Genomic DNA, 18,657 nt, shown 5'->3' with positions numbered 1-18,657 from the left:
CCAGCAGGATTTGATTTATAAACGTTGTTTCATACTAAATATCTCTCTGTTATGAGTTTATAAGGATATGTACAATTTCATTGGGTTTTTTTTTTTTCTTTAAAAACAACAACAAAACATGTATTTTCTTTTCACTCAGATTGGTGCCCACATGCATGCAAAACAGGCATTTTATGTCGAGGCAAACTGTGAACAGTTGAGCGCTCGGGTGCTCATTTTTAAAACCAATGTGCCAGTAAGCTCGGAGGTCTCAGCTGCTCTCTCCCCCTCCCTGCCAGAATTAGTAGCAGCAGAGATGAGTCACGCAGTTGTGTGAAACATGACGTCATCCGTGTCTTCCTCCTCTGCTTATGGTTTCCAGGGCTCCTGACTGTAGGCAAGACCATGCTGCTGCAGTAAGCCGAAGGCAGAGGAGAGAGGCCCCAGACGACCTCTGAGGTGGTGTTTGGCCCATTGGTGTCCCTTTACCCCCTTTTGTGGCTGGCAAACGGCAGCCTCTTCAGTTCTTCTAATCACTGTAAATATATTTTGTAATGCACTTTTTTTCAGTTTGTGAATGCTGCCGTTAATATTGTCATATAAATAACATGTCATTTTAGCAGTTTTGTATTCAGATCAGAAAAACTGGACGTAATTTAATTAGTTCACTATTCATTATTCATTAGCTCATTATTCGGATGTATTGGGTTTGTGCGTCTTTGTTTGGCAGAGAAGATGTTAAGAGAGGATGTGAATGCATCCATGCCAAGCTGATGTCTGTGATTTAAAAAAAAAGAAAAAAAAAAGTAGATTGAAGAAATATTTAAAGAGCAAATATACTTGTTTAACTGAATGTTGTTGTTTTTTTTTTTTTTGCCCCCCCCCCTTACAAGTTTTAATTGTCATTTTCCTCTTTGGTGTGTTGTTTACTTGCAGGCTTACTGCCAAGGCAAATGCTTGCTATGGACTGCACTTCGCCGCCTGCTGCAGCCCAGCCGTATACGTTACCTTAGTGGGTTTCCCTCATCTTTCTATTTGTGTTCCAGTTCAGACTCACTGTAGAGTCCAGCACAGATCTGATACCACCTACAGGTATACATTATAGAACTGCATTTACCAGAATGCATTTCAGTCATTGTCTTTTCCTTTATTTACTTCCTTTATTTGTCTTTTACTTTATTTACTTTTATTAGCCATTTATTGATAGGGGAAGAAAAAGAAACTGCCCTTCGCCAGGCTTCTAATATATCTTTCTTTTCCCATTCCTTTTTTCTTATAGCCACTCCTGGGTCCTCCCCCCAACCCCCACCCCACTCCCACCCTCTCCCCCTCCCCCAAAAAGATGTCAGTGAGCCTGACGAAGGACATCCAGCAGGAGGGAGAGAGTGGGCTGCTTATTGAGCCCTGCAGTCGAGGCAAGACCTCCCCTCAACTACAGGGTACCAAGGAAGGGACAGGAGAGGGCTTGGAGCCAGATGATAGCACCCCACAGGATGCACAGGTAGCAGATTTAAATTCTTGAAGGAATTACATAACATTTATATTGACATATTCTGTGGCAGATGTCACACTGGAAAAAATAATGATTTTTTAAGTACCATAAAGATTAATTGTAAAGGCATAGTAACTCTTATTCATTTCACAGACAAAGTTGGGATGGTCTTGCATTTTGTGTGCTGTGCCAGTTCGAGTATTTCAGATATTGTTCATACTATCTCATTTACTAAACAATATGTTTCTGCCCAAGGGAATGCCATGTGCTTCTATCTTTTAAAATTAGTAAGAAATCACCAAACATACTTTTCTCAGCTTTGAAGTCTCTTCCCTCATGCGAACAAGAAGCAACACAGACATCAAAAACATGTAGAGAGAAGCGAAGAGATATAAAAAGTCATTCTTAAAGACAGATTTGGAGTAGTGGCCCTTGCTTGCACAGTATTTGCAGCCTATTGAGAAAAAGAAGAAAGAAACTATATGTGCTTTCATGTCAGTGTCTGAAAGTCTAATAACACCTAAACAGCTGCCAGTGACAAACGTTCTGTCTGTCTTGCCTGTCAGTCTGTCTGTCTCATTGTTGCTGTTGTTAATTTTTTATACACATCCTTTTTTCCCCACATATTCTGTTTACACCCTTCTATTGAAATGTATAAAATAACAAATTCTTCTTGCAGAAGCGGGCTTCTAACCACAGCCATGGCAGGAAAAGAGCCAAGGTAAGTGATTTATGGTCAGTGATCCATTTAATTTTTCAAACTAAATTAAGATGACTGGTTTTGTAAATTTAGATTTGCTTCTTGAAATAAACCTCAAAGGATTTTTTTTTTCGCAAGATAACCTTTCATGATTAAGACTTTATTCCTCTCAACTACATCAAACTACTTTTTCTTTATCAATGATTAAAATCTTACCTCTGATGAGAAGGAGGTGATATGCTAGTGACTGCAGTAAAGTTAAGTGAACAGTGAACTATATCCAGTAATATTTAACAACTGTGTATTTACAAGGTAAGATAAATCAATCCGTCCATCCACAGACACGAAAATTCGGGGAGCTATAGAACACCACTTTCTTTAAAACTTAAACCATAATCAATTTGGTATAATCAGACCATTAATAGTCTTGTTTAATTCGTCTAAAGTTATTATTATTTAAATTAAGTAAATGCTTTCTACATGGCAATGCTTAACTTGTTTGTCGTGTTTCTTTTGAAAAAGAAGGCATAATCCAAGTAAAAACATTGGCTTTTGATTCACTTGGATCATTTTATCCTTTCAGTTTTAGTACATGGTTCAAAGCAACATATTATCTATGATGCATTAAAGCTGTGTTCTCTAGATTTTCCTTTAGCATATCCTCTAATATATTAAGCATTCAGGTTTTGAAGTAAAGTTTACATTCTTGTGATATTTTAAGCTCTTTTTCATGCCATAAAAACATAATTGCAAACTTGAAGGTGCTGCAATGGGCTGTTAACGCTTCCTACTCAAACAGTAAATGAGGAAAAATCCTTAATTATATACATGTGACTTTCTGATTTCTCCAAATCATCATGTTCTACAATGAAGTTTCACTACAGACAGTAATTAAATTGATTCAATTAAAATTCTGTTGTTGATCATTTTTAAGACGCAAGTTCATATAGAAATGGTCTGGTGGTCAACCATTACAACCTGTCTTACTGACAACAGTCTTTAATGACTATACTGCTTTAAATCTTATTTTTAAATACTTTTATCCGTAATTCAGTTTCTGATTAATCAATTGTAGTTTTTTTTTGTTTAGTTTTTTTTTAAACTGAAAGCATTGAATAGAGTATGCAACACTCAGTGTAAAATAATATCTTTAAAAATCGTTACATTTTTCTGTAAAAATGTAAAATCAAACAAGAAAAGACAAAAAAAAATGAAGCCTCACAGTTGATATTTGTGTGTTCATGTTTCAGTCAAATGCCAAATTGAAGTTGGTACGGAGTCTGGCAGTATGTGAGGAGTCCTCTGGTCCTTTTTCGAATGATGGACCTCCAGAATCGGTACTTTTCTTTTTCTCTGACCTTTACCAGTAACTTCAGTCCACATCTTTCAGAGCTACATTATGATTTATTCTTTTACAACTGTTTTTTATACTAGTATCTTTAACGTGTTGAACATTGCATGAATAAAAAAATATAAAGAAAGATGAGTTTTTATTGTTATGTAATGTGTTTTTTCTAGGACATCATCCAGCTTCACATCAGCTGTCCATCAGACAAAGAGGAGGAAAAGTCCTTGAAGGACGAATATGAACATGAAGAGAAGGAGAAGAAGGACAAAACTCCCCGAAAGATGCTGTCACGTGGTAAGATGCATCTTGCTTGCAGTAAACCATAACAGAAGTTATTTAGCATCCAAGATCAAACAAAAGCTGTACCTGTCCATCAAACATTTCTCACACTCAGAGTGCATTCACACCAGCGTAGTCTGCTCAACTCTGTACGACTGGGGACCTTGTTTAGGTGGGGGTTGCAACAATTTTCTAGAGCAAATTTGTGTTCACACTGCATGCATCAGACCTTTTAAATAACACATACTTCTCCTCGCCAGAGGTGTGCTGCATCAAGAATTATCAAAGGAAAAGCTGAGGCACACAACACAGCAGAAGAAAACTCTCTCATACTGTATACTGGTTAATGTCCGACAACTTCTGTTTCCAACATATAAAAGCAAAACATGATGCTGCATTAAATCGGGTGATGTTGGATTGACGACATTTTTGCTAGAACTTTTACTGAGTTCTTCCACGTCTAACAGTCATCCATTTCTCTCAGCCAGAGCCATCTATCGTCCCACACACACTTGTTTTTGTGGTTTACCAACAATGCTCGGCAGTGAACCCTCAGGGCTCTTTGCTTTGTAGTTTGCTTCTTGCATTTGGTTCTCTTGAAGCGGAACAACATCCTCCAAAAATGAAGAAAGAGGGGGAAAAAGTGAGATATTTAAAAACAGTAAACAGAAAATGGATAAAGGAAATGGTGAACTGTAAAATCTGTGTTGCTTTAGACCTTATTACATGTCTTTGTTTTTTTGTTTTTTTTTTTTGTTTTGTTTTTTAAATCGGGTTTGTAAAGCACAAACGCTGAAATCAGGGTCTTAATCTTCCACGTCTTGTTTTTCTTTTTTTGGGGCACAGTGCTAGCTAGCTAATTAGTCACTGTTAAGATGTTTACTGATTACTTTTCACTAACGTAGTATTTAATTTTACTTTTATTTTATTACTAATGTTTGATGTAATGTGTAAGTAAGTACATCCACACCTCCCCATAACAGTGTTATCAAGGTATTAAATATTAAAGTTCCTGTGGACATTGTATGGCTATGACTAGAGACATAAACTGGAGCACAGAAATGATGAAGTAATCTGTCATTCAAATGACTGCAATGTTCTTACAGTTTCTACCTGTCATTGGCTGGTGTCCCATCACTTTCATCATGTTCTGCTCAATCCGAACATGTACTAAACACACCAATGTAGAGGCAACAAATGCATAATTGAAATAGAAGTTAAAAGAAAATAGTTGTATTATCCAATCTTGAAAATTTAATATATATATATATTCATTGCTGTTGTCCCTTGTAATTACATTCATTCACTCATTCATTCATTTATTCATCGCTCAGAAGATGTTCTTCATATGTTACAAGAAATGTGTTGTGTTGAATTAATCAGCTAATTCCAAAATGTATGTGTTATACATAATCCTTTGCAAAATTGCATAAGCTCCTCATAAATACAGCACATATTGAATGACAGCATAGCTTGTCATGCAGTGTCCTGCATCAGAAATATTTAAACATGCTATAGGTACCTAATTTTTTTCCCCTAATATCTTTGCTAACAAAATTGCAGACTGATTTATTTTCACGACAATGGGATCCTATCCTTTTCATTTTTAAATTACCTTCCTTAATGTTGCCCTGCAAAACCTCTCAGGTGTCATTATATACTAACAGCAGAAATGAAAAGTCTAGCCCAATACTCTGGGGTAGTAGAAAATGGTGGAAAACAATCCCTAAAGAATGTGTTTATTAAAGTGTGAGAACACATAGAGGAATAGTTAGCCTGCTTCTGGCTATTTGCTTATAATCTTTATCTAGAAAAAAAACAAACAAACAAAAAAAGCCTTGGGTGTTATTTGAGTTGTGTCTGTACTGTTATTGTCATTCACACTTTTTCTTATTTTCCATTATTTTAAGACTGTTTTTCTTTTTTCTGATAGACTCTAGTCAGGAATACACTGACTCTACCGGCATCGACGTGCATGAATTTTTGGTCAACACACTGAAAAATAATCCCAGGTATGAGATTACCACCACAGAGTGACTAACCATAGTAGTAATGAGAATAACACGGCAGTAAATCAGCACTCTGGCAGAGCTTGCTTTTGTACTTATATTTGTTAATATGTGATTTAAAAATGCATTCTTTGATCTTAAAAACTGTGGAAATATATCAGCCTTTGTAACAAAGGTCATTTAAGTTTTAGAATTAATAAAATCCTCTATTCCTCTATTAATCAGCCATATTATAGAAATATTTACAGATTAAATTGACTATTTTTGGCTAAATAAAGTCTTGCCCTTTTTCCTGTTTGGAATTTTTATTGTTAGTTGTTGTTTTTTTTTTTGTTTTTGTTTTTTTATTTCTACAAAATGCCAGAATAGTTGTACCCAGATGCATATCCAAAAAGTGAAGGCACACTTTGAAAAACACCTCCAGCATTTTTTCCCGAACTTGTCATAATAGCTTACATTTAGTAAACTTGCTGCACTTTAGAGACTCTGTCCCCTTCTTCTGATTTCCCTCTTTCTTCCCCTCACGGCCCACCAGGGATCGAATGATGCTGCTCAAACTAGAACAAGATATCCTGGAATTCATTAACGACGACAAGTAAGCCATGGTCTTCATGACACTCACTCGTAATTAAATTTAGCCCTACTACATTCATTTCTTATTTATAGAGTTCTGAGCTAATGAGACAATTATGTCTGGATGCAGTTTACAGATTTATCCCTTAAGGTGCAAGTTAAGGCTGAAAGCATTTTTGGTCAATTGATGATTGATTCATTTTTTTTTTTATTCATGGGAAATATATGTGTGTGTGTGTGTGTGTGTGTGTGTGTGTGTGTGTGTGTGTGTGTGTGTGTGTGATTGTAGTATCACTCCTGAAGAATTGAAACACATGCTCTACATAAGAAACCTTAATAATTTCAACAGGAAAAAAGGGATTTATGTCATTTAGCAAAAGATAACATGCCATTGTTAAATAACATGTTTGTCACAGCTCCATGTTTTGTGTTGCTTGCAGTAACCAGTATAAGAAGTTTCCCCAGATGACTTCTTATCACCGAATGCTGCTGCACCGTGTAGCCGCCTACTTCGGTATGGACCACAATGTGGATCAGACAGGCAAGGCTGTCATCATCAACAAAACAGGCAACACACGCATGTGAGTGGAGCTCTTGACTACTTAGAACACGGCCCTGTTCAACTTTTCTTTCAACACCAAATTTAATCTGATTTAAGTTCATCTGCATTGTTCATGTGTTACATATTTTCATGTTTTATTTCAAGAAAAAGTTCATTCCTTAAGTGGATAATCGTGTTCATAAATATTAATGAGTTTTTTCAGGGTTTCTAATCACTAATTGAAACATGTTCAGGTAATTGTAAAACACTCAAATAGGCAAACTAAGTCAAGCCAGATTTGATATTGAGATGTGACAACGTTTTTACATTCGCTGTAAAACAACTTTTAAACTAATTTTGGCGTGTTGTGCTGTAGTCTTTCCTCACAACTGTTCATCCCATTTTATTTAGGAGTTTAACAATTATTTATTTATTCATTTTCAGCCCTGAGCAAAGGTTCTCTGAACACATCAAAGATGAACGCAACATGGACTTTCAGAAGAAGTTCATTCTAAAGAGAGATGATGCTAGTATGGACAAAGACGATAATCAGGTAGGCTGATATACCTCTAAATACTTGAAAATATAATTTTATTATAATTTTATTATAATTGTATTATTATAATTGTATTATTATTATTATTATTATTATTATTATTATTATTTATTGATATATTTATTCATTTATTTATTTATATTCTATACCGCTTAATTCAGCTCAAGGTCATGACGAAGCTGGAGCCTGTCCCAGCACTTAGCAGACTAAAGGCAGGGTATGAACCGGACAGATTGCCAGTCCATCGCAGGACCAACAAAAAGCGACAAATGGCCACTTATGCTAACACTAATTCCTAGTGAGCATTTAGTGACCAATTACTCTGGCATGCAAGTCTGTGGACATGAAAATACAATATGTATACTTAATGATGCAAACATGCTAATTATTGCAATTTCTTCTCCTTTTCATGCTTCTTACACTACTCACAAAAGTTAGGGATATTCAGCTTTTTTGTATCATAAAAGAATGTACCTAAACTACACTAAGAACCTTAAAAGACACACTACAGAACTTTTGCCATTTTTCCCGTCACATGTCCCCTATCGATGGCTAATTCAGCATCCATCTTACATCCTGCCTGACCTGTTAGCTCCTGCCAGCAAAAGACAATCTTACTGTGACTCTTGTTTTGTCCCTTTCTCTCTTTTAATCTTCTTCCATTTCTTTGTTAAATCTGCAACGTTGCATGTTAAAAACTGCCAGTAAGTTATACTGTAAAGTGAAACGTCACGTCCTGGTTCAGAAAGTTGTGTAATGTGGTTTTTCAGCAGCGGGACGCCACTCGCCAGCGACAGCTCCAGAAATGCGCTTCATGTATTTTGGTGCGCCATCAAAATGGATCATAAACGCATATTTTAAAAGTCAGAAAGTTACATGTGGGTCTTAAAAGGTGAACTAGAGTGACACTTTCCAAACTTTTTAATGCACATGTACAATTTTTCAGTGTTTAGGTATTTATTAGACAACATGCTGTTCTCTAATAAGTTGATTAATCCTAAAAACAAACCAAACCCAGAAGAAGTGAATCAACCACTGGATGTTCTGGTCCATGACCTTAACAGTCGTCTTCTTCTTTATTAAATAAGGTTGTTACAATTGTAATTCCTTCCTTGAAAAGGGCCACAGTGTAAGCAAGTAAGATGTCTAACTCTTAGTCTAGTAGTGCCATAGACTGTCCCAGCACCTGGCGGTGGGTGTTTCCAGTTGTGGGCTATTGTAGCTTTATCCAACAGTCAAACTTAGAGGCAAGGCTTACAAAGGTTTCTGTTTTTCCCAATGTCATGGTTTTCCATTTGTAGTGTAAGACTCTTGAACAACAGTAAGTTAGGTCACAACTCATCTGTAAATGGTCACATTGAGATGTAAGAGGAAAAGGAGCAGATGTGAAAACCTGAGAAACGATGAAGACTATCTTTCTGAACAGATAAATGGCTGTTATAACTTGTGTTTAAAAAAACATCTCATGTTGTTTAAGTGTCTCCTCTTCTCCAACTTCCAATTATGCACTCTATGGCAGTGGCAAGAAGATCAACCAACTACAGACTCTATGCAGTACAAGTCTGATTAGTTAAGAGTTCCACCTGGCTACATAAGGTGATGGCCAGATCTGCTGCTGTCGAGTGAACATGCTAAAAATCAACATAACCAGAACTATTGGTCAAAATCAAGCCTCATGTTTTTTCATCACAATTGTTTTCCCAAACTTTAGATCCGCGTGCCACTGCAGGACGGGCGGCGTAGCAAGTCTATTGAAGAGAGAGAGGAAGAATATCAGCGGGTACGAGACCGGATCTTTGCCCGAGAAGTAAGTATTAAACATCGACAGGGTAAGACTCGTTGATTTTGACAGATTAGGATCAATTTGTAAGAAATTTAATTTGATTTACTTCTGATAAATATCAAATGGTAAGGTGTTTTGAGTCAGAATATCAGAGCTATTAGTTTAGAATTTGTATTGTAAAACATGTACATATAAATACTTAAGTTTGTGACTCTCTCTTTTGACCTTTTTATAAGAGGGAATCTCCACCAATAAACACCATATAGTGGATGTCTATTGCATATAAGTTTTTCAGTGTGTTTTTTTTTCTTTGTTTCTTTGTTATCCTAAATGGGCGTTTATGTAAAGTAAAAAAACTAAAGAGAAATGGATAAGAAAAAGAGAGAGGAGGAGAAAAAAAACCTAGATGCCTCTAAAAGAATGATGTGTTTCATAATGTGCAGGTGTCCTTTTTTTTACAGTCCTCCCAAAATGGATACATCAATGACAACAGGTAAGATAACGTGTCCTCTTCAGTATGTAAATGTGTGATTCTTATAATTCCTTTAAAAAAAAAAAAAAAAAAAATGAAAAAAAACTATCCCTGGTTGTTGATACAGTTAGTTTAGTTTTTTAGGTTTTAGTTGATTAGTAGGCTGTGTAAAACTCTTAAACATGGCTTATGTGACTCCTTTTATCTTTATATATATATATATATATATATATATATATATATATATATATATATATATATAGTAATTACTATGTTTATTTCATTCTGTTTTCTGGTATTTTTTTAAGCTGGCAATTTGTTCAGTGTAGCATTTTCTCTCTATCAATTAGCTCATACAGAATTTTGCATCAGTCTCCATACCTAGCACTGTGACCACTCAGTTTTATATTAGAGCATAACAAAAAGGAAGCATTCAAATTTCTGCCTTATGTGCATTCCCCTCTCCTCTCCTTTTTTCAAAGAGGTAAAAGTTTGTTGCTGCATTACTTCCTTTACCTCAAACCTCTCTTCATCTTACTTCTCTTTAAACTCCTTCCTGTTCTCCAGTCCAGACCTGTAACCTGAGCATTTTCTCCTAATGTTAACCCCAACAGACTTTCCACTGAAGGCTACTGCTCTAGCTCTCAAAAGAGGAGGCAGATCTTTAGGTATCCGGGTGCTGCTGACTGACACATGTTACCATGCCCATTTTTGAAAGTGGTTTGGTGATGACAGTTGTGACTTGTGGTGGTTTTTATCTTTGCTTGGCATAGACGGCTGATTAATGGCTATCCCAGCATTGCACCGTGGGGTCAGTGACCCATGCATGGCTGCTTTGTGGTTTAACTGGGTAGTGATTGACCTCTTTACACCTCCACCCATGCACCATTAACTACATATTTCTATAAAGAATCACTTTGACAATAACTTGTTTGTTTTGTGGCTGACTTTGTATTGCAGTTTGTTAATGTCAAGTATGATAGTAATACATGTACTAGATACATGTGATTGTTGCTTCTGATAATAAAAATAAATATAAATTAGCAGGAATGAGCCAATTTTCCACTTATTTCCATAAGTGATGTATAATTTCTCTTTAACTCAAACATTTAAATAATGATACATTCCACATTAATCGTTAGTACCTTGTTATTTTTTGTATTACTTTTGCAAACAATCAGTCAAAACCTAAAAGATGCAAAGAAAAATATTGTTATCACATTTTAAATGATTATTTTATCCTTTTTTTCTTTTTGTTCTACTTTGTACTTGGAGTAGTCATGACTACAGCTGGAATTCATCAAACAAACAAGCCTTTTATTTTCATCTTCATTGGAATCCCAGACACTGCTTCTGTCGTCTGAGTTTGTTTTGTTTTCAGTCTCATCAGTGTGTCATTGATCAGAGTGTCTTCTTGCTGCATTGTGATTGGTTGACATACAAGCATTGTAGGGACAATGCCAGATGGTCCTCTTGAATTTCTTACCTTGCCAGGAATTTGGTCATAAGTTATTTATGGTTCCAAGACCATAACACGTATTGACACACATTGATTTCCCTCAGAAAGTCACATCATCTAATACTTGGAAGTGTTGGTCCCTGAGGACCAAGAGGTTCATGACCAGCACTGGCATGGACTCTATCTGGCACCAAGTTATTGGTATCAGATAGTTTCATTCCTGTAATCTATGGCAGATTAGGCAAGGATTTCCACTGACAGCATATCTGAGGTTTGTATTTTATTTTTCCGCTGACAACTATCAATGAGTAGCCAAACTGACAAGTGGCACGTCACAGGCCAACAAGTTTGGTTGCATTTGTCTTTATTCCCACGCAGACACAACAGTTTGACACTTGAGTGTTTACCGAGCAGCTCATAAATACCAATCATAACCTTAACCTTGACAAACATCTGTATTCTAAAATAACATTTCTAAGTGATTGTGTTTTGACTCATGTGTCTACTTGGGTCAGTTAGTGATGACTATGAAAATATTCTTTTATTTTTTCTAACAAATTTATTAAACTGTAGTTTTGGTGACTTTGATGCAGTCAGTACTTTGGTTTCCATCTGTGGTAAAACAGCATGTGACATTTTTGTTTTTATCCAAAATGAATACAATATTATCTACACAGTACAGTCTGTAGATTATCCTGTGTTTATAATGCAATATAGTTAAGATTGGCTTTTAAACTTGGTCCTCCTTTATTGCGTCTGATTTAAAATTCTGTGATTTCTGATTCTGTGTTTACCTTGTCCTAAAAACTTTCTTGGTATGTGTGGGCATCTGCAAAGTCTAATTATTCAGAGAATACTTGCTAATTGCATTCTAATCATATTTATTTGTGTTACTAGAAAAACCTCATTTCAAAGTTGGACAGTAATTAAATTTTCCTTTTAGACAGAAACTAGCTTAAATATTTAATTTGTGTCTAGCGAAAGAAGCGCTGTCAAAACAAGAATGTTTGTCTTACAACTACAGACCTTCGCTGAATGATGCAACACTTCAGGTTCATTGTTTGAATAAATATCTAAGACTAGATGCAAATGAAGCTGACAAAAGCTGCTTTTCTTTACTGATTCTGTACAAATATGATGGCATTGCTGTAATGAGAAGAAGGGCAATGAAATATCATGTGATCAACAGTCATATCCCTTTTCCTCTTATCCTGCTCATCCCGCCATCATCTTTGTCTGCAGTGCAAAGCGAACAAGTGTGCGCCTGCCTGTTCAGAGAATGTCATCGCACCCACCCTTCCTTAAAATAGACTGTGCAGAGAGAGGCCTCAAAATAGATCTACCATTAATTACAGTATCTGAAATATTTATGAGCCACAGCCAACCATTAAACGCTCCTCACTATTACAAGGGTTCTACAATCATCATGACATCCCTGTGTTTTGTGGGGGAGATTCCCAGAACTTGTAATTTCTATTCCTGATCAGTTTAACTGATTATGTTTCTGCATCGACAAACCTTGATCATAATTCAACTGCTCATAATTTTAGATTAACACACCTTGTTTACCATTGATTTGGCTGCATTTCTTCCTCTTATCACTGTAGAGTCTTGCTACAGCTCTGTTCTTTAGTTGTAGCTTTCAGTTTTTCATCCTTTGTATGAGTGGATGGTTCTTCATCTTTCTTTTTAATGACATCTTTAATTTGAATTAAGTTTTTCTACCATAAGCACAAACTCACATGTTCAAAAACAATAATATCACTGTTGCAGGTGTGTCAGAAGAACAGAGTCCATCCACTCTTCTGTCATGCAACTGTTTTCTGAGAGTGCCGGTTGCATAGATCACCTGCACTGACATGGGGGACAGTGTTACCAACACGAGTGTGTATTACTGCTTGACAGAGTGAACCATACATTCTTATCCTGTTATTTGGCTGAATGGTAATGCACAAAATGGTGAAAATTGTGCTAAATTTACTCAGTTTTACATATATTATGTCACAAACCCTTTATTTGAAGGCTTAAGTAAGAATTTAAATCTTTGCAAGTTTTCCAAAATAAACAGCAAGAATAATTCACTTTTCCAGATGGATGTTGTACATCTGCGTTGTCTATACTCACATGTGAGTGAAAAGGTGGATTTGATTATTTAAAAAATGTAATGTGGAATTTACACTGTGGCTATCAGTTTCTTTTTTTTTTCTCTTTCTTTTTCATACGATATCGTGGGAACTGCAGTTCGGAGTCGTGTATTTGCACATATTCACAATAGTGAAAAGTATTGAAAAGCAGTGTGCAAATCAAAATAAAGACACGTGCTTACTCGTTCACAGACAGTAAATATGTGTTTACTGCTACGCTCACAGTGTAGCCACTAATTTCTAGTGATTTGACTTTTTAAAAAAAAGTATCTCGACAAAAGTCTGAAGCAAATGTTGCGTAAACTTATGTTCACACATGCCATTGTTGCAGGACTTTATTGGACATGTGAAAATGGCTTTAGATGGTTGTTAGATTCATCGAGTCTTTCTCATCTTGTGTCAGAGTTTACTCATTTTTACACATCAGTGTCATTCAGAGCATTTTTCCCCCTTGCATGTTTGTTTTATCATATGAATGGGGTTGTGTGTGATTGTGTGGTTGTATATTTAAAGTCGGAGCCAATTTTGTTTGACATGTTGCCTGCATACATATTGTGGTTACACTAAACAAGCCAGAATGCATCTTTTTTGAATGCCCCAAACTAAAGCCTGTCAAAGTGTATCCTACCTTATTGACCTTATCTACTCCTTCCTCTTTCTTTCTGTTTTAAACCATTTTTGTGTTTGCCTCCACCTACAAATCTGTTATTTTTTTCCTTTTTTTCTTTCCTTCTTTCTGTCTTTCTTTGACTTGCCTATTATTCTACTGTGCTCTGTAATTTACCCATAACTCTCCCTTTCTGCCACTAACTTTGCTTTTGCATTCTAACTCCCACCCCCTACCTTTCTGCTTCAGCCTGTTCCCATTCTGTCCCTGTCATGTAATTTCCTCTTCACCGTTCTGTTATTTTTCAGGGGGAACCGTGAGAGCTCTAGCCGGGCATCTAGCAGTCGTCAAAGCAGTACAGATAGTGACATGAAGTGCCTGGAGCCACGGCCCTGGAGCAGCACCGACTCAGACAGCTCCAACCGCACTCTCCGGCCACCTGTCACTAAGGCCAGCAGTTTCTCTGGCATATCCATCCTTACCAGAGGGGATAGTCTTGGCAGCAACAAAGGATCACAGGGAAGCTGCAAAGGCTCTCGCTCTGGTAAGCTGTGGAAGAAAAACAGAGGCATTTAGGTCTTTCTGGTAATTGTCATTAAAATGAACAATACGTAACTTGTAACAGAAGTGTAGCTTTTACAGTTAATCATTTCTTTTAAAGGGAAGGACAATTTAAAGAAAATGTGTCATGTAAATTCCATTGAATTTGTACAGTAAACTTTGTAATGTAGCTGATACAAAAAGGAACAAAATGAATGCAAATCCATAAATTTGTTGTATTTCACCCTTAAGTCAAGCCTGCCTATAAAAAAGGGTTTTAGCTTTGGCTGTTTTGTTAAATTTCACATATTAAACAAGGATTGTTTCAGAAAAAAACCTTCAGGAACATGCTTGACTTTAAAGACTAAACTATTCAGATTATCTGAACAAGAATAGTGATGAACAAGGAAACTGATCTTTATGAAGTGTAAACAGGATTTTGACTGACATGAGAAACACATAAAATTGCTGTCATATTAATTGATAATGATGTATATTGGGAAGAACATAATACGAAATAAAACTAATCATTTCATCTTCTAATGTGTCTTCCTGTTCATCACTAGGCTTGGCTCTGGTCAGCCCTGATGTGTGTCCCCCGCCTGCAGCCTCCCAGGCCAGCCGTAGCCTGCTTCCCTGCTCATCTCAACAGCCCCAGGCTCAGCCGCAGACTGCCCTGCTTCCCACCCCACAGCAGCACCCCATGAGCAATCACATTATTGCTCAGGTAAGAGTCTTGGACTGTCAATAAACCAGTTTGAACTTACAGACCTCACAATTGGAGCTATTCTTTCTTTTAAACATCTGTTCTTACCAATGTCCCTACTAGGATTCCAACAGCATGGATTACTCTAATAATTGCTCTGAAGACTATTAACTATAATTGCTCTGAAGGCTATTATCTTATTCAGTGCAAGAGCTCTGGTTGTATTGAACAGTCCGCCACAATATATCTGGTGGCAGATATTTACTTTCCTACTTCCGTTGCTCCCTGATTAGGAGCATTTTATGTTTAACGAAGGCTGTATTTGCATTTATAATTTCAAAGGTTACGTATGTTTTCCATTTCTGTCCTTTCTGCTCATTAACAACTTTTCCATTATGTTATAGCCCTAACTATTCCTTGACTTAATTTCTCTTTCTTATCTCCTTTTATCCTCCTCTGACACCCTTTCCACTGCCTTGCTTCACTCTTTATTCTCTGCCTCTTCACTGCCTTCGTTTCTGATAGCCGGTGGCATCTCTGCAGCCCTCTCAGCCTGTCTCCTACTCCAGCCCTTCCTGCCCCCAGGTTCTCCTGCCAGTTTCTCCTCCCCAGCAGTACACAATGGTACTGACACCTGTTAGAGCTTCATTTGTTTTTCTTAATTCAGTATTAGACTAAACACCTTCACACTAAGCTTTTGATTTCCTCTGCTAAGAAATTCTATTCTTTTCCCCTGCTTTCATTAATGTTTCATGGTTATTTAACTGCCATCTTGGAAAACCTCAGTATTTGCAGCAATAACCAGTGTGACTTCAGTAAATTATACATGCAGGTCTTGTACTGCCCGAACACTTAAGTTTTGGCAAGACATTTTGCATCAAGATTGTAATTGTTGTCCTTTTTTTCTCCCAGTGTAATGAACTCTAGAAAAAATGAGATGGTGTTGTCTGTCAGACCCCAGATTTTGATGAAGCTTTTTTTTTTTTTTTTTTTAGAAACACACTACTTCCACTTTTAGTGTTTGAATTTTTTAAAATAGATATATATATATATATATATATATATATATATATATATATATATATATATATATATATATGCAGAGTGGTAGAGTAGAAGATAATATTTTTTATCAAGTTACAGTACAATAATTGCTGATGAAACAGTCTTTGCAAGTTATTGTACGATCATGGAAATCTGTGAGGTGTATTTATATCAATTTTGGCTCCTCTTCCTGTTACTATTGTGGTCTTGTTTCAGCCTGGAAGTTAGTACTGAAAACAAACATCTGGATGACAATAGTACTTTCCAAAATGACTGTATTCCTTAAACAGAAGTAATCTCAGGCCTTTAAAATGGCTGCTGGTTAGGTGTTATGGCTCTGAGGATTATGTACACTTTCCACTGCAACTCCAAATTTATCACAGATTCTGACAGCGGTTCCAAATCAAAACCCAGTATGAACATCATTTGTTCTCTTCCAGGGAGAAGAACTTGCACCCCAGTTTACCCAGATGACGCTGAGTCGGCAGGGCTCCAGTGAGAACCCTGAGCCTCCCCCCATGTTTCAGGCTCCTCCCACAGTACTGTCACAGCACCCCCCACCACAGACTGGCTACATCATGGCTACCACAGGCCAGCCTATGCCACCTCCATCTGGCTACCAGCCTGCCACTGGTCACCCTCATCCACCCCCTCCCCCACCTCCCCCATCTCAGCCTGTTATTCAGGCTCCACCACCTCCACAAGGTTACATGCAGCCGCCTCCGCCTCAGCAGGTAAGTCCTTCTAGACAGGTTTTTAGATGAAAGAATCAGACATAGATGCTAAAGTCCTTGGAGGATTGTCAGACTGAGTAATTCTTAAAGTGATTCTCAGGAAAGACGTCTAGTGATTAAACATGAAAGTGGAACAGCACAGGTAGGCACCGGTATATTTAAAAGTTAATATGTAATCTATAATAAATCATGAGGTTAATCTCACTATGTGAATATTGACCTTTGAATGTTAACGTTTTAGCCTAGAACTGGTTTTAGGACCATGTTTGTTATCGTATTATCTGCTACTGGGGTACATTATGACATCATAGATACATTGCATATGGGAATGGTCAGAAATAAGTGTTTACTACATTTTCAGTTATGATTGCAGTTTTGAATGGTACACATCATTAATGTCCAACCGCAGTCCTCAAGGCCAATTATCCTTCAAGTAATTGATGTTTCCCTGCTGCAACACACTTGATTGAAAGTCAATGGATCTTTGACAAGCTCTACATAAGTCTGTTTTTGATCCATTCTATGAATTCAAATGTACTGAAGCAGGGAAGACATTGGGCTTTGAGGACCAGCATTGGGAATCTCTGGTATAAATCACACAAATCTCAAGAATCATATAATTGCAATCAAAATGATTCCCACTCCCAGTTTTACAGGTAAAATGGCTGTAAAATGTTGTAGACTTAGCTGTTAGTGAAAGTACTGAAATTGACACTTTAACTTTCGGTCTGTTCAGGTTTGGCCTGGGATGTTTGTTTAGTTCTTATTTACTGTTTTGAAATTAAATGCCTTTTTCCAGACATTAACATAGCTTGAGTCTACAATGGTAATATTTGTCCAAGATTTGATTTAGTCATCCACTTAAAGGGGTGCTATTATGGTATTTCAAGTTTTCTGAGCTTACAGTGTTGAATCCTCATCAGACATGTGAACGGCACTGTTTTTTTTATCACCTAAACACATGTTCGAGTTTGAGTTTGGGTTCCAGCACTCTCTCCGTTCGGTTTCCATGGTGAAAATGCGTCATTTTAGAGAGTTTTTTCTACATCGAAATCCTTGTGATGTCCTGGGGGATAAGGTTCGGTGATTGGTTACCTTCTACTGGTTAACAAGGGCATGTACAAATACATCAGGCAGGTGGAAAACGTTGGATAAAGTTATTTCCAACGATGGCTGGTGAGTTTACCAAAGAGTGACATCCTGCTGCATTCGTTGCTGTGGGTTGCTGTTTTCCACTTTGTTTTCAGGGTCTGATTCAGGTTCCAACATGTAGGGCTGTATGCTATGTGTTGACATTGTATTTTGTTTTTTTATTGAGCTCATATTAGCCTAATCCTTCTGTTTATGAGACGTTACAATGACGGCGAAAGCAGGTGCTGTGCGCGCTCCTAATGTAGTGCAGTGGCGGGAGGCGGGGCTTAATGCGGAAGAGTCTCAATCCACTCGTTTTGCCCACAGGCTGATCTGACAGCCTACGGACAGGGTCGGCCTGAAGTAAATAAAGCGATTTGTGACGATAACTCGATCAATCCCAGCCCTTCTGGTCTCAGAAATAAAAATAAATTAGCCTGAAATGCACATAATAGTTCCACTTTAAATGCATAAAGAAAAAAAAAAACCCCATATATACATATATATCTCTATGTATATATATGTTTATACATATATACATATGTATATATATGTATATG

General features: G+C 36.9%; 1 protein-coding gene across 6 annotated transcripts in view; it reads left to right on the top strand.

Annotated features, from left to right (window-relative positions):
- r3hdm2 (R3H domain containing 2) overlaps positions 1 to 18,657 on the top strand; it is a 51,874-nt gene that overhangs the window by 24,350 nt on the left and 8,867 nt on the right. The window contains exons 3-19 of one of the 6 annotated variants that reach the window (XM_079241654.1): positions 362 to 517; positions 916 to 1,071; positions 1,259 to 1,480; positions 2,151 to 2,192; positions 3,422 to 3,508; positions 3,690 to 3,813; positions 5,732 to 5,810; positions 6,343 to 6,402; positions 6,821 to 6,961; positions 7,366 to 7,474; positions 9,189 to 9,284; positions 9,722 to 9,753; positions 10,347 to 10,400; positions 14,251 to 14,486; positions 15,049 to 15,209; positions 15,714 to 15,812; positions 16,673 to 16,966. In XM_079241654.1, the coding sequence (XP_079097780.1) occupies positions 1,322 to 1,480; positions 2,151 to 2,192; positions 3,422 to 3,508; positions 3,690 to 3,813; positions 5,732 to 5,810; positions 6,343 to 6,402; positions 6,821 to 6,961; positions 7,366 to 7,474; positions 9,189 to 9,284; positions 9,722 to 9,753; positions 10,347 to 10,400; positions 14,251 to 14,486; positions 15,049 to 15,209; positions 15,714 to 15,812; positions 16,673 to 16,966 (1,773 nt within the window). In that variant the 5' untranslated portion in view covers positions 362 to 517; positions 916 to 1,071; positions 1,259 to 1,321. Of the gene's footprint in view, positions 1 to 361; positions 518 to 915; positions 1,072 to 1,258; positions 1,481 to 2,150; positions 2,193 to 3,421; positions 3,509 to 3,689; positions 3,814 to 5,731; positions 5,811 to 6,342; positions 6,403 to 6,820; positions 6,962 to 7,365; positions 7,475 to 9,188; positions 9,285 to 9,703; positions 9,754 to 10,346; positions 10,401 to 14,250; positions 14,487 to 15,048; positions 15,210 to 15,713; positions 15,813 to 16,672; positions 16,967 to 18,657 lie in introns of all 6 variants that reach the window. The other 5 variants (XM_079241653.1, XM_079241656.1, XM_079241655.1 and 2 more) reach the window with 5 other exon arrangements.

The sequence above is a fragment of the Telmatherina bonti genome (genome assembly GCF_933228915.1).
Source record: "Telmatherina bonti genome assembly, chromosome: 6".
Lineage (NCBI taxonomy): Eukaryota > Metazoa > Chordata > Actinopteri > Atheriniformes > Telmatherinidae > Telmatherina > Telmatherina bonti.
The sequence above is the reverse complement of the archived record's forward strand: the minus strand, read 5'-3'. Positions and strand labels throughout refer to the sequence as shown.